Source organism: Polyergus mexicanus, unplaced genomic scaffold (genome assembly GCF_030449975.1).
Source record: "Polyergus mexicanus isolate NDT 795.1 unplaced genomic scaffold, iyPolMexi1.0 SCAF_4, whole genome shotgun sequence".
Classification (NCBI taxonomy): Eukaryota; Metazoa; Arthropoda; class Insecta; order Hymenoptera; family Formicidae; genus Polyergus; species Polyergus mexicanus.
In genome coordinates, this window is record NW_027223324.1 from 8,103,838 (window position 1) to 8,119,713 (window position 15,876).

Here is a 15,876-nt window from a genome sequence, read left to right on the forward strand (position 1 = left end):
AGCGATTTCGAAACACTGGCCGCGACAGATCAATGTAACAAGCAGAACATCTGATGCCATTGCGGAAGTACGTGAGAAGTTAGTTAATGAGACCCCGCATTCACTACTATTATTTCTCTTATCTTGGAAATTCTCTCCGACCGTGCACCCGCGAACATTTATGAGAAAGAAGATATCTATGGATATCGTTTTATGTAACTTTTTGTGAAAACTGATAAGGCACAACCAAAAGTATAAATATATGTATATAATTATACTTTATATGTATATATTTTTATGACACATTTGATGTAATTATTTGTTTTAATTTCTTACAATCAATAATTCTGATGTATTTTGATTTTAGATACTTAATATGTAAAAAATACTATCCTTTTAATGTCAGCTTTAATTCTTGTTTGTTGCGTATAATTATTTATTTTAGTTTGTTGTTATTTTTATTATTATAATAAATAATATACTAATTAAACAATCCAACATTTGGATTATCAGCAGGATCTTCGTTACAAAGTAACTCTACATGAATTAATCAAATTTGCGAGTATGTATTTTGATATGACTGAGTGTGTGTGTATTATAATGATTAAATTAATTCAGAACGAGATATTTGAGTACAAAGCAACGTTATATAAATTAGTCAAATTTTTCAATTTATTTATCCTATTGTATATACATATATATATATATATGAATACTTAAATTAACACATTCTATAAGTATATTGAAAACGAGAAAGAAAGAGAGAGAGTTATTATAGTAAAAATATGTGTCCCACGAAAAATTTATATTTTACGAGACATTCTCCATTTTCTCTCTTCTAATAGTCGAGTCATCGTTGAATCGTCGATAATGCATGAAATCATTATTTATTCATGTATAGCGCATGCATTTCCGTGCGCGCACTCGCTGTAAATGTTACATCTCGCAGAGACTATTACGAAGCGATAAATAGTACCTTGATCACCTAGTAAATTATGTTTGCGATGTTCTCTAACAGTGTCATAATTAATGTTATGCCAATTTACACGTAAGCAATTATTACTACATTGTATAATGTATATATGTAACCTACGCTCGCGCGCACGCGCGCGCGCGTGTGTGTACTTCGTAAACGTACGTTGAGATACCTTTTCGCCGATCGCGAGATGCAGCAATCCTCAATTTCCACGAATTTGAATGTGACATTTGGTCTAGGTCGACCCTCGCCAGACGGGTTTTCACTTCCTTTTTCAAATGCCGCGTTTAAATACGCCAGCTCTATTTTTAGATGTGCTCCAAAAAGGAGGCGCAGTTTGCCTCTATTCTTTGAATTGGTCACAGGTAGTCGGCATTCCGTCTATTCGTGCGTTACATACCGCGATTTATCGTCCTTAATCCTGAGAGTGATATATAGACCTTATTTTTTATATCAATAAAGAGAATATTTAACAGTTTCGCGAATCTTACAATAATATTTCTAATTCAAATAAGTTTCTTTAATATACATATTAACTGTTTAAAGATTTGGACTAAATGAGTTTTTAATTGCACGTGAAATAATACAGCCTTGTTGTTTATTTTATTTGAAGAAGGAAACTAAAAATAAAATATGCAGATTAAAAAAAAAAAAAATTCTTGATACGAGCCGAGTTTTTATTCTTCATCGATTGCGACGATTAATTATATCGGTAATAACTAGAAATCTTTTCCTCCTTGTTTGAGAAGTTTTTCTACTTATATGCGCTTGATTGCAAGTATATATAGTGCGATGAAACTGATACGTCTTGGTAGCAAATATTCGGTAATAATATCATATACGTGTATTACTAGTGCGCGAATGATGCGAAATAATTATCTTTGAAGATACGATAAAAATGATAGAGTAAAAGAGAAATTAAGACTGTCGCGTCATTGGTACAAGAAAACTTAAACAACTGCATTTCCTAAATTTTGCATATCGTAACTGATAAAAAATATATCTTCGATTTTAATTGTGGCTTAATAATCGCATGTTGCTGTAAAAAAATATTACATAGAATAAAAAATGAGAAAATCATAAATTTTAAACAATTATATTATATTATTACATTAAAATGTGCATACGACACAATGAGATTTGCATGTATGTTACGTATAATTACTGTTATAATTAAGTCAAGTTTTATATACCCGCGATTTAATTAATTATTCATGAAAGCACCTCGCCTTGACGCTGGAAGTATTCAAAAGACACGTGTAATATCATTTATTTACATCATTGATTTAATCCTTTACTTTTAAAGAATTTAATACACATGTATCGATAAATCACTCGTTTAAATGCTAAATCATGAGGAATGAGCGAAATGACATCGTCAATCGGAAATAGCTGTTACCATATTTTCAGTCAGTCGAGAGATCAATCGATCGACCTAATCATTGGGATTCACATACGCGCAATGGTTTAAAAAAATAGATATAGAGCAAGTTATCGCTCTTCATAGTATTCAATATATAAAGCAAATTTTCATTGAAACTCCATCGTCCAGCTAATTAGTTTAATAAACAAAATGTTTTAAAATTAAATCGCGAATTCAATCGATTTATTGTTTTAAATACTCGGGAAGAGAAATCCATATGTAATAATATATAAAACATATTAATATAATATAAAATATATAAAATTCATATATGATTATATATATGATCTTTTTTCCGAGTACTTTGATCTATTTATTAGATCTCTTTATTAGATTAAATGAAACAAATTGATATTATACCACTGCGAATATTCTGTACGAGATAGGAATGTAAAGTTCGACATTTTTCTCATGGGATTTTGTGATATCTCGCACGATTCTGCGTATCGGTGCATGTTCTATTCCGAGATTCTTGACACACAATCTTACATTTCTTTCTTTCTCGAAATAATTAAGTTATCAATTGAAATTTTCGTATGTATATACATGTATCTGTTATCAAGGATAGATATATATCTTCTAGATTCACAGTGACGTGCGAAACGCCTATGATTATATATTCTTCCAAAATAATTAATAAAATAGTCATTAATCGTGAACTATATTAAGATTAATTAAATTCTCGCATTATAAAAAGAATAAATATTTTTTTGGGACGAAAGAGATCATTAATTATCGATGAAACAAAATTAACGAAAAAATCATTGAATCTTCTGTCCTTGTAACTGTTTACATTTATATATATTGCCCGACAACCTCGCGATCGATCGATCCATCGAGAAAACGATTCATGATCACGCGTTCGCACGCTCGCTCGCTTGTACATGGGCACGCACACGGGACAGAAAGTGTATGTGTGTGTGTGTAGCATACTTCGAAGGTCCACGTGGTCGTGCATCACAGTAGTGGCAACAGTCTTCCCCCGATCGTCGTTCAAGTGTGTATGAACGTCGGGCAACATCTACGCTGGCCGCCGCCGAGAGAAGAGTAGCCGAGAAAAACGCAAAACAAGAAAACAAGCCGGGACAAGTTCGCTTTCGTTCGCGTTCGCTTTCATGAGTCTCGCCGATCGCAACGAGCAGCTCTGGCTCTTCGCCGGTTGTATCCCTGTTGCGGAAGCGCGGTTTGTCCGATCTACCATCTCGGAGTAAAAACAGAATGAGCTCCGAAAAGGCTCGCGTATATTTCGGGAATCGCTGATCGTAATTTACGCTGCGCGATCGCGATTTTTCGCGCGATTTATAATCTATCAATCGCACAGATCGATGAGGACAGATCATTCATATATACGCGCAGTGCTCGTTTAGTCTTTATAGAGACATTACGTTTTTATGTACTTGTAGACGTGTACGGAGACAAGGTGACTAATTGCTTCGAAACCGTAAGTATGATATAAATCTTTTCTAGTCACATCTATCAGGAGACGAAGAGAGATGTATAAAGAAAAAGGAAACTTGGAGATTTATGTATGGAATTACGGAAAATTGTCGTGTGTTTCCGAAGGATATTTTGCAACCTTGAATTGATTTCGATTTTTTCTCGATGATTATACATACGTGCAGTCGTTTAAATTTTCTCGATGATTATACATACGTACACATGGGGCAGTTTTAAAGATACGCGATTAAAAATAAAATCTTTGTTTAGAAATAAAAGAAAAAAATATGATATGTATCTAAGCATTCTATTTTCAATTTTAGGTGTAATAAATATATCGAAATGAATATAGATCGAAATGATAGAGAAACTGTATAAGATAGAATTGAGAAGTCACTTTTTATATATTTTTCAATTACACGAAATTATCAACTTTTTCTTTTTTAAACTTTATTTTAATACAAAAAAAATTAATTTTCGTAATATTTATTAAATCAGGTTACATGTGTGTAGTTTCACTTCTCTCTCAGTACATATAAAATATAGTACACTTTTATGTTTCCTGCCGCTCAACTTCTTCATTTAAATCTTGGAATTATGTGAGTTGATATAGCAAAATGCAAAAAAGCCATATATTTAATTTCCGCTATTCCATGCTTGTTTCGAATTGTATTGTTATCTGTCGGAGCATTAAGATAGAGGTAATCATTATTGTTTTTGAAAAATATCTCACATTTCGCAGTTGTAATAAATCTGGTCTTTGGGATAATAAAGAGACTTTAAATATAAAAATATCATCAAATTTATATCATTATTTTTTCACGGTGTACTACAATGCATTGCTTATCAAATAATCATTTACGCAAATGATTAGCATCTTTGAAGAAAATCTTACCATCTTTTCGTAATCAATGATCTATCCTTGATCATTTAGGTGTTAATATGGAGAACGCGTTTCGCGCGTTATTTGTGCGGCTTTATCCTTCACGCTTTTTAAAAATTCGTAATCGTCGAATTCTCGCTACAATGTTCACACAAATTCGCTATTTTTGAACACATTCGGAGAACGAGGGAGAAACGCGAGCGAACTTTACGGCAAATTGTCACGCGCCAAAATTCCTCTACTCCATTGAGCTTCTTTGAGGAGGCTCCAGAGACGATCGGGAACCTTGCTCGACCAGCTGCTGCTGACGGTATCATCATTTGAGGTTTCTGAGAAAAGCAAGGATGCAATCCTTCCTTATGTCTGCGTGGTTATTTTATATGGTTGTATGTAACCCTGAACTTCCTTCCCCGAGTAAAGGAATGATCTCTGTTTCACATCTCATAGTTAAATTGATTCGAGTCAAGTCAATTCTACATTCATATTTCATCTGCATCTCAATCTTGTTTTATCTTTTATTATAATTTATAATCTTCGTCTTATGTATTGGTTGGTAAGAAACCTCTTTTTCAAGTGTTTTTTTTTTTCATTTTTATTTCCTCACTTGCAATTCCGTGTATAGTAATTATTATGATCAATCCTTTTTCTTGGATTCGAGAGATATTTGTCTAGCTATCGAAAGAGTGTTCTGTTTCATATATCGAACGCGACCTACCATCATATTTTATATAACTTTATTCGCAGCTCCGGACTTATTTCTATCTCTCTCGTAAAATAACCAACTATGTAACGTTTATGCGAAAGAACTGCGGTCTAGTACATCGCTTGTTGTTTTACTCATTTACAATCTTACATATTAGACTTATCAACATTTTTCTTTTGCTTGATCATTATAAGAAACCAATAGTCGAGAGTTAAAAAAGAAGAAAACATGTAAGATTGTTAATAAATCTATATTAATAATAAAATTTTTAATAATCGAGAGTACAAAAAAAGCAAAAAAGTCGTTGTATATGTTTTTCTCAAAAAATATATTGACATCATTCCGACATCATTTTCAATCATAAATCTGTCATTTCCAATTATAAAGCTTTTATCTCGTATGAGATGAAACCGTTAAAGTTTAATCCATGTATCGATAATCCTAGGTGAAAATTTCTTATACATTTGATCGTATATATAATTGTATGGCTTTATGTGGTTTGACATGTGTTTGGATCAAGCGTCATCGAAATTTGTACGTAAAAATGTAGACGCGCGATGTTAATATTTCTTAGCTATGATTATATTCGATCGATATATATGCGCATTAAAATCAAATTTACGTAACGCATTCTATGACGCATTAACGGAAAACATCTATGCTCGATTAATATGTATCTACTCTCATAATATTTGCGTTTCGCTAAAATAATCTTCTGAGAAAAACTTATCGTTCAATAATTTTGTATTTTGATATTAAGAACAATCTCATATAAATTTACTCGTTGAGAAAGATTCGGCGCGTTTAGTACGATTGTCTCGATGTCAACGATCTTGAACTCCAAACCTCGCTCGACCTCGGGACATTTTTGCGCGGAAAAATAAAAATAGGCGGTATTTCGTGCACTCGTGTATGCGTAACACACTTGCTTTTATTCAATTTTCTAACAACAAACAAAATTCTCTTTAACAATACGTTGATATTTAGTATTTCAATATCAATAAATATTATATAATACATGATGCAAAGTATACTGCGGCGCGGATGCATCGGTGACGAATATAGAAGAGCGCTTACAAAATATACATACAATATCGTTTTGCAGTTGCATAGTCGCGGTTACATTGTCGCAACGATGGTCACTGCCGTGTATAATAATTACGTGCCAACGACACTAGTATATTCGGCTTGCGTGCCGCGTGTCGAGCGTATTAATAATCAGATCGCGGATTTTCACCTGGAAACGAAACGACGCCTCGCACGCTTGATGAATCTCATCGCTGCAATCGTTCTCACTCTGTTTCATTTCACAGGAAAATTAACTGTAAATTATAATAGCGCGTAATTAAACGGACACATCCTCTTTTGTTCTTCGTATGCAATAAAGTCTCATTACTATTGGTCAGAGTTATTCCATTTTATGCATTGTACTACCGTCACATATCTCGCATAATGGATGGCGTGTGTACAGTAGTAAAGTAATTATTCCTTGTCATCGAAAAAATTGGTGAATTGAAAAAAATTGCGATCTTTTCGTTTTTAATTGATCGAATCGTGTGCCACGGTAGCAGTTTTAATGGTCGTTCAGAAAATGAAGATCATTTATAGGATAAATTTATTCGTATTGTGTATAAAAGAGCGTATTGTGTAATAAAGTTCACACGTAACAAACGCGGCGATTTGATTACGAAATGATTCACGTTTATTCGGACACCGACTCGCATAATCGCACACGGATCCAGTGAAAGTGTACGGTGTTTGCCGGTATTTGTTAATAAACGAAGCTCTAGAATGCCGGGATGCCTATTTTTTTTTGATCGATTTTCTGCAAAACAAAAAATTCCCCTTTGTCGATGATGTAAATGATAATGATCAGCTAATTCATGGTCACTGAATAAAATATACGAATATACAAAATACAGAGGCCATGTCTGGCGACGACTACGTCATTTTACAACCGGCAAAACAACTATGCACGAACAAGACTAATATTAGCTGTCTCAATTCTTGGAAAAAAATCTATCAAAGAAAAAATTTCATAACAGAATCGTTTATCACATCGTTAATTTATTAATAAATATACGTATATTGTGTATATAGTTACACAATATTTATATTTTTGCACATAAGTGTATCAAATATAGTGTGTCATAAATATTCTCAACATCTTTCAATGAACTTGACCGGATTTTAGAAATTCTTTAAGCATGTACTTTGCTGTATCACAATAGACTGCATCTTCTCGCTTTTATATAGACAAGATTTTTATTAGTATAACAAAGAACACGCTTTGAGAGAAGCACTATATTTTGGCAGGAAATGTATATTTTCTGGGATATATAGATAACATTGTAGCGCACAATGTTGATCTTACTGATTATTTATTAGCTGAACTCTCGACGATACTATTACAGCCTTATTGTACAAAGTGTTCTTCAAATATTCCCGTGTTTGTCTTCCATTAGAAAATATTACGTATTTCTACGTACGTAGTGTGTTTATTAAATCGCAGTACAATCATCTAGGAAAAATAATTAAGAAATGCGGAATAAATGTTTTTTTCATTGACTACATAATATGCTTAAAAAGAATAATTTTACATTTAAACGTAACATATAAATATATTTTTCCTCTTCTTCATGAGAAATCATTTTTTCGCTGATTTTATCAGAATTTACTGGATTCCATATATATGCGCGAGACGCAGATTGCGTTGCAAAATATTTAAGATGATACGTGTCTGTATTTTTGTGCACGACCAATCGTATTACGGCCATATTACGAGTTCCTCGTAAGTGTAGTCGCATCATCTATGATTACGTTAATCATATATTCCGCGACAAAATTTCCAAATCAATAATTACAAGGAATCTTTGTTATCTCATGACAGATTCGCGTAATCGTATACGAATGACCGGTCATCATGTATACGATTACGAATGCTGATTAATTTAAAGGTCATACGATTAAGAACGAAGAAATCCGCAAAAAATTTTCTTAAACGTTAAATTAAATTCTGTTCATTCATTTTATAATTTTCAATTCTGTAAAAGTTACTGTAGTTTATGTTAAATTATTTCAACGATACATTTTATTTTTAGTTTAATTAAGTAATAAGGAACTTTCGTAAAAAAAAAAAAAAAAAATATTTGCGTTATTTCCTCCATGTTCAATATAAAAATCTATAACTCTTTTTAATAAAAATCCATTTTACGAATTCATTCTACACTATATTATTAATGTTAATATGTTTCACTAATTTCGCAAGAAATGATCTTGCATCATTCATTTATAAACTAAAATTAGATGCGTCTAATAACCGGAAATAAATGATCCTCTTATTTCTTCCGGCTTTTGCGCACGATACTTCGTAATTTCTCCCCGGAAGGAGATTGACGTAGAGACGGGGACATTTATATTTTTCTGATATGCACTTTATCCTTGCACGAGAAGTTCACTGCTCCATATCTCTATAATGCATCCTGCCGTCGATGCAGCACGCGATAGAGCAGTACGCGTTTCCGGCTGCAACTGCATCGACGGATATGTAAATTAGTCACGCTGCTTACGAATTTGCTTTGAAGTTCGTAATATAAACATTTTCGATATTAGATGATAAACTTGTATCTTTATTTCCACGAAGCAGTCGTAATGTATCATTCTTCGAAATAACATAATTTACATCAATCTTGAACTTTAGTTGATAAATTGATATTGAATTAGACAAAATGAAGCATTTAAAATTATTATGTTAATATTATTATCTGTAAAGAAAAATGGGTAAAATTAAAGTTGCAAAATTTTTTAAAACTATGCAACTTTAGTTTAATATTTTTCTCCATTCCGTGATTGATGTAAAATGTAAATAAAGGTGATGATTTTAAAAGTCCCTGTACCATATATGGTATTAATTTTTATAGCTATTCTGCGACAATTTTCAACGTTCATCGTTGTTTAAAGTAAGACAACTGTATGTTTAGATAAATTAAAATAAATTAAGTTCGTGAAATAAAAATTCTTTTTAAAAGATTTGATACTATTTCGTGAGCACCGAATGCGGCAGTAAATTTAAAGTTTGGTAAACAGGATTAATTAAGTTTGCATTATCATCGTGCGCTAGAGAGAAGAATCGGTAGAGCAAATCTCCGGCACACCAAAGGACAATAGTCAATTCACACAAGCTTTAGTATATTCAAGCATGGAATTCTTCCCAAAGTGTAGATTCAAGCGTGATGTGAGGTTTGCTGATGACTGCGAAATGTGAAACTAAAAATTTTATTTTGCAATGTAAATATAAAATATTTAAATATTTAAATATTTATATTTTAAATGTGAGAAAAAAGAGATATATAACTGATACGTCATATATAAAATATAACGTATGATATATATAACAGGATGGGGATCGCGATAGGTGTAAAAAAAAAAAAAATTTTTGTTGCTGGCAAAGACAGAGTGCAGATGTTGGAACAAGTCATCAGTTATCCTATTTTCATGTACAGTTATCTCATTTTTACGATATTGTACAGATAGTTTTATGATATTGTTTTGTATATATCTGGATAAGATATCTCAGAGAGAGAGAGAGAGATAGAATGATAAGACGATATCAGCTATTAATAAATCTCATTCATATTTCTACATTTATAATAAGACGATGTTTGAAGTATATGTCTCGCAATTAAGATCAAGTGTGATTTAATGAAAGTGGGTGCGCCGGTACTATTCGTATAATTATTATTAACCGCTTGACGTGTAGAGTAGATTATGGTAAGATGTGAATGCAATTACGTTACGGTGAGAAATTTTTAGATTGTTTCTTTATATCGCGATAAAATTTTCTGATAGCGCATTCAACCATTCACCGTCAGCATTTTTCCGAGTACACTCGGTTCAAGTAGATTCCGCACATTTTGAGTACTCTAGATAGAAAAGTATACGGCGCGGTTGCACGCGAGTTTGCAAAACTTTCCATTGTGTTGCGCGAGATTTTCCGTATAGTTTTTTCAGGCTCAAATCTCGATTCGTTAGTGCCTGCTCCGAGCATCATCGGGCGTTGTAACAATTCTAAATGATTATTTTTTATAATATAACACGATAAGGGTTATTATAAAATTCTACGTATTAATTAAAAATCAATTATCCGCCAATATCGACTATTTTAAAACATTAATATTTATAATTTATTCAAAACTGTACCATTAATACATATTAATATTGTTCGTGTGTATTTTGTCTGTTATCTTGTTTATCTTTCTTCTTATTTGAAAGAATTAAATATTTAATAATGGATATATTATTTTGTGCGGATAAAATCAATAAGACAAATATATTATCGTTTTTTTAGCGCCGGTTCAGTCAAGCGATGTCTTGTTGTATACAAACAGACAGCTTTATAAGGTCATCGAGATAAATCTTAAACATAAGTAAATATAGTCATATTTGGCAGTTGCGTGAGCAGGGTCATTATATCTTTACAAAGACATAAATTAAAATTTTCCAAAAGAATACTTTTACAAGTGCAAATCCTTTATAAGTTAAAGAGATGAAAAGATAGAAAGAGATGTAAAAAGAAAGGTAAAAGGCGATAATATTATCGAAAAGTTATTTCTTTAATTTACTAAATATCCTTTGAAATAATTTGTAGTGTTATATAGGTTCTCAGCTGTGTAAAAAAAAATGAGGATCGATCAGCTTGGACTTCTTCTTTGGAAGAATTATATCGTTCGGAAGCGACAACCAGTAAGTCAACTTAACGAAGACGTCTGTTTCCTATTTATTCTACGGAGATTCGTGTAAATCGTATAAATTCTTTCAGGGAATTTTAGCCTTGATATTTCTCTGGCCAGTAGTGGTTTTCATGATTCTTTATACGGTGCGTGATAATGTCGATCCGGAATATTACCCGACATGTCAATTTCCCGCAAGGTCGATGCCGCAGGATGGGCTTCTGCCTTTCGTGCAGAATTATATATGTAGCGTTGGAAGTCCCTGTGATCCGTTGTCGGAATACGAGCAAGTGCCATCGTACAAAAATGCCACGTTAGTCTTAATTAATGCAACTTAATTAATTGAGCGCGTATAATAAATAATTAGTCCGTTACAATTATTATCTTTATCCGTTACAATTATATATCTTTGAAAAAAAAAAAAAAAATCGAAGAAAATCTAAATCATTCTTCTCTTTTCTTTTCTTTATGACAACAGTTTAAGTCCCTTAATCGTGGAATTACAACCGATGCTCAATAATAAGACTATTATCTCCGCCGTGGAAACATTGCCGCAGAGTATCCAGTTGTTGAAGTCGATGGCAGAGATTCTCACCAAGCCGGAAATCAAGGCACTTTTCGGTACAATCGCATTGAAATTTAATTTAACATTCTCTCTCGACAATTGAATATATAAATATGTTAACAGATAAGGGAATCCGTTTGGGCGACTTGTTCAACAATCACGAAGAAATTAAGAATTTATTAAGATCTCATATGCCGGGGGCTAGAGAGGGTTTGATCGACGGTTTATTCGAATCATCCGTGAAATTAATATACGTAAGTAATTACTCCTATATTTAAACAGAGATATTATTAATTTCGCCGTGATTTATCTATAATCACTTCTCTTTTTCCAATCTTGTACAAATATTATATCAAAATGTATGCATTATTTTTATACGGTATTGCAGTGGATAAAAAAAAAGATGCCTTTATTAATTTTCACCTATTTTTTTTTAATTTTCATCTACAGTTGATCAAAACTTTCGGTTCATCTGACGTCAACGGCGTCGTTTGCTCCGCGGAAAATCTGAAGAAATATTTGATTCTACCTAAAGAGGAGGACTTTGCAGAGATTTCGAATGTTCTCTGCAACATCGACTCGAAAGCGGTCCCCGACATTTTAGAGAATCTTTCGAAGCATCTTGACTTCACTGGCTTGCTGGCAATGGTCGATCGCGCAATGGCAAAATTTCGCGATTACAATTTTTTCCAGGATTTGAAGCGAGCGATAGAAACTATCCTAGACCTGAAGATTACCAAGAAATACATACCCGAGTACTTGAAACTACGTGAATGGCTGCCGAAAGTAATTTTGGTCTTCCAAAACGTTACTTTCAAGGAAATCGACCTGGAGTTGTGAGTTGAGCATATGTTTTCTATTTAAAATCCAATTTCCTTAAATCTTAATTCAATATCTCGAAACGATTAATATCCGGAGGAATATAAATGCCTTAATTTCAGTATTAATAAAGCCATCGCGGTTTTGGATCCTGTATTTGCATACGAACGTGATTGGCCGGTCGCTCGAAGTGGATTTCTGAAATTAAACAGACTTCTAAAGATGGTGAAAGAAGTTGTGAAGGACCGCAAGCTCAATTCCACTGACGCTGATGATTTCTTCACTGTGATAGACCGCTTGGGAGGGACGATAAAGACTTTCTCCTCGAATCCAGATAATTATGAAAATATCACGCAGATATTAGATTTGTCTTTCCTGATCTTGCAGGATGGTATAAGACTTACCAATAAAATACTTGATCGTCACGTGGATGATTTTGAATTGTATGTGTGTTTTCTTCTTTTCAATATAAGTAAATTAATAATATTTAAATGTTTATCATATTTAATCTTTAATTTTTAGAGCTGCTAACATTTTCGATGGACTCAAAAATTTCTTTTCCGAAAACATAGTGAATTCAATGACATATTTTGTGTCGCTGATAGATAATATCGTGCAAATGTCTCATCATGTCGCTATTCTTCACGAGGATACCTTGAGAAGATTATACGAGATTTCCAAAAAGCATCAAAATTTGGTCCAAAAAATGCTGATAAATTTACAGCCTATTGTATATAAAAGGATTATTCGTTCCTTTTCACGATTAGATCTTGTAGAGGTATGCAATATTTATTATGTATATTGCAAAACTATTATTTTTTCTTTTAGCTAAAAATTTCTTTGGAGATTCTTATCTTTCTTATAAAATAAGTCAAATCGTCAAAAACATAATTTTCAAAATTTTTCTTGTAGCATCTTGTAGAAGATTTAAAAAAAACAAAATCCCAGGAAGCACTTTGTCGAAAAGACACAATGAATGAGATATTCGATAATTACGTTGATTTTAAGGATAAATCCAACGAAATTGATGAATTATTCTGCAGCGATGACGGAAAAAAATTGATCACCGATGTCTACGACAGTTTCGAATTTGACAAGTTTGGAAATATTGTATGTATATAACAATCGATTGTAATCAAACAGTAATAAGGATTCCATAATAAGCAGAGCATATTTTTTTCAGGTGAGCAAAACTTTATCGACCATGGTTAATATGGCGTTCAAACGAGCAGTCAGAATCGATAATTCAAACTTAACGTCCGTTGTGACAAATATAAAAAAATTTGTAACTTATCTGAACACGCGGAAAGTAAGTTACTTAAATTGGACCATTTTTCAAACGAGTGACGAATGGGTAAAAATTTTTAAAGAGACGCAACCTCAAGCAAGATTGGATATGTAAGTAATTATGCATAAAATAAATTTGTATATATATATATATATATTTTTTTTTTCATTCAATATGCACAATAATTTTCTATATTATAAGAATATTTTCTATAACATGTAATACTTTTTTTAGTCTGGGAATTCATCTAAGCATAGCGAAAATGCTGGGTTCCAATAGTTTATCCTACATGTCAATCAAACCGGATTTGGAAAATATGGACTTTTTAGCTGGAATGATTCTGGAAGATCTACGAACTAATCCTACTAGTTGGATCGAAGAGGTACGCCGTCATCAAGAGGAGTTGATCGAATCGTTTTATCTTACAGTCACGGATAAAGAAAAGGTCAGTTGAGCAAAACGTAATTAAAGTTTTCTTTAATCTTGAAATCTTTTGGATAATATAATCATCAATTATAAAGCCTGTATACTTTATCATCTCAAAGCGATCTTCGTTAAATAGACATTACAGATCTTGGAATATTCGAATTTCACGAGAACGTATTGCACGGATCCGAACCCGCCGGCTTTGTTAAATTTTCCTAAGGAATCGAACAGCACGATTCTGAAGGAACTGGTGTGCTATCTATCTAAATCGGTGCAAACAGATCTGGAATTGAACGTGACCAACATCGAAATCGAGGAAGCCACATATAAGCAGAAGGAATTTAATTGGACCGCCTTCAACGAAAAGACAATCGAGATTTACCAGTACATCGATACCCTGGTACAACAGAAGGGTCAACATTATGATTTGAAGAAACTAGAAAAATTGAAACTGAATTTCAAGACTTCATGGACGACGGAGGTAACAGCAAAAGATGCATGGGAGATCAGGTAAGAAATATTTTCTTCTGCATTTCATTTTTACCAAGCGATTTATCTTTTAGAATTTATCGCCATCATAATATATTATAAAATTTGATTACAATAAATAAATTATTAGTAACACATTACATGTGTCTGCAGCGTAGGTTTAATCTGCAAGCTTTTTAACGTAATGGAGAGTCCAGTGTTTGGAATTCAAACCAAAGAAAATTGGAAGATTATCTATGGGCTCGCGTGGGCGACTTCAGTGATTTTCGACAACATGGAGAAAATCGTCGATCAGATTCAGAATAACAATCACGTAGCGAAGATTTCCGATGTTTTGCAGGAAATGCCCCAAACCGAGACACTTGTCGGTTCGTTCTTGAGAAATTTATCCCCGATCATCCTTGATATAGTTGATATGATAACTTTGAAACCAGTTGCTCTAGTAAGTCAATTTTTGCATTTAATTATTTAATTTATTCTAAATATATAACAATAGCCTACAATATATATATATATATATATATTAAATCTGATGTATATTTTTGCCGTTAGATATCGGTTATTGATGATTATAAAGAACGTGAGCGAATGTGGCCTTGCATCGTAAATGATAGTATTGGCGTTGCATTAGAATTGAGGAATGGAAGTCGGGAAGTTGTACGAGAGATCGAAAAAATCGGCTGTAGTCCAGCTCTCCTTATTAAAGAATGGAAAGAACAACCAGTATTAATGAGAATCGGAAAAATTGTAAGTTTATATGCATAATTATTTATTAATCCATTTTCAGTTTCAATTTTAAGAATAAAAAGTTTTATAACAATTTAATAACAATTTTATAACAAGTTAATAAATTATTATAAAAATTATGAATTGTATTGAGTCTTTTTGTAATACTAATTTTTAGTTCGAGCATGACAAAAATGTAGATTTACCGGCATTCAATTGGACTCTGGGCTACACAAAATTTCGACGATTGATTACAAAACTTGATGATTTGGTAAACGATGCTAAAGATGTCGTTTTGGCGGAAGAACCGAAATTGGCCAAGTACCTAAATACACTCGCGGACGAAGCAGACAGTATTATCGAAGAAAGATTGCCAAGCATGAGAAGTGATTGGAGGTAAAAATTTTATTTAACGTTACATAATAAAAAAATA

At 32.6% G+C, this 15,876-nt stretch overlaps 1 protein-coding gene across 3 annotated transcripts in view; it reads left to right on the forward strand.

Moving 5' to 3' along the window:
* The first annotated feature begins 3,353 nt into the window (after positions 1-3,353).
* The window catches only part of Ldd (lipid droplet defective), a 35,607-nt gene continuing 23,084 nt past the window's right edge, over positions 3,354-15,876 (forward strand). For 2 of the 3 annotated variants that reach the window (XM_070294666.1, XM_070294668.1), the window contains exons 1-15: positions 3,354-3,819; positions 11,049-11,143; positions 11,220-11,443; positions 11,609-11,751; positions 11,819-11,949; positions 12,146-12,531; positions 12,637-12,957; positions 13,037-13,292; positions 13,427-13,624; positions 13,698-13,912; positions 14,037-14,247; positions 14,365-14,738; positions 14,871-15,159; positions 15,270-15,464; positions 15,622-15,839. In XM_070294666.1, coding sequence (XP_070150767.1) covers positions 11,081-11,143; positions 11,220-11,443; positions 11,609-11,751; positions 11,819-11,949; positions 12,146-12,531; positions 12,637-12,957; positions 13,037-13,292; positions 13,427-13,624; positions 13,698-13,912; positions 14,037-14,247; positions 14,365-14,738; positions 14,871-15,159; positions 15,270-15,464; positions 15,622-15,839 — 3,224 coding nt within the window. In that variant the 5' untranslated portion in view covers positions 3,354-3,819; positions 11,049-11,080. The remainder of the gene's footprint in view (positions 3,820-11,048; positions 11,144-11,219; positions 11,444-11,608; positions 11,752-11,818; positions 11,950-12,145; positions 12,532-12,636; positions 12,958-13,036; positions 13,293-13,426; positions 13,625-13,697; positions 13,913-14,036; positions 14,248-14,364; positions 14,739-14,870; positions 15,160-15,269; positions 15,465-15,621; positions 15,840-15,876) is intronic. The other variant, XM_070294667.1, reaches the window with a different exon arrangement.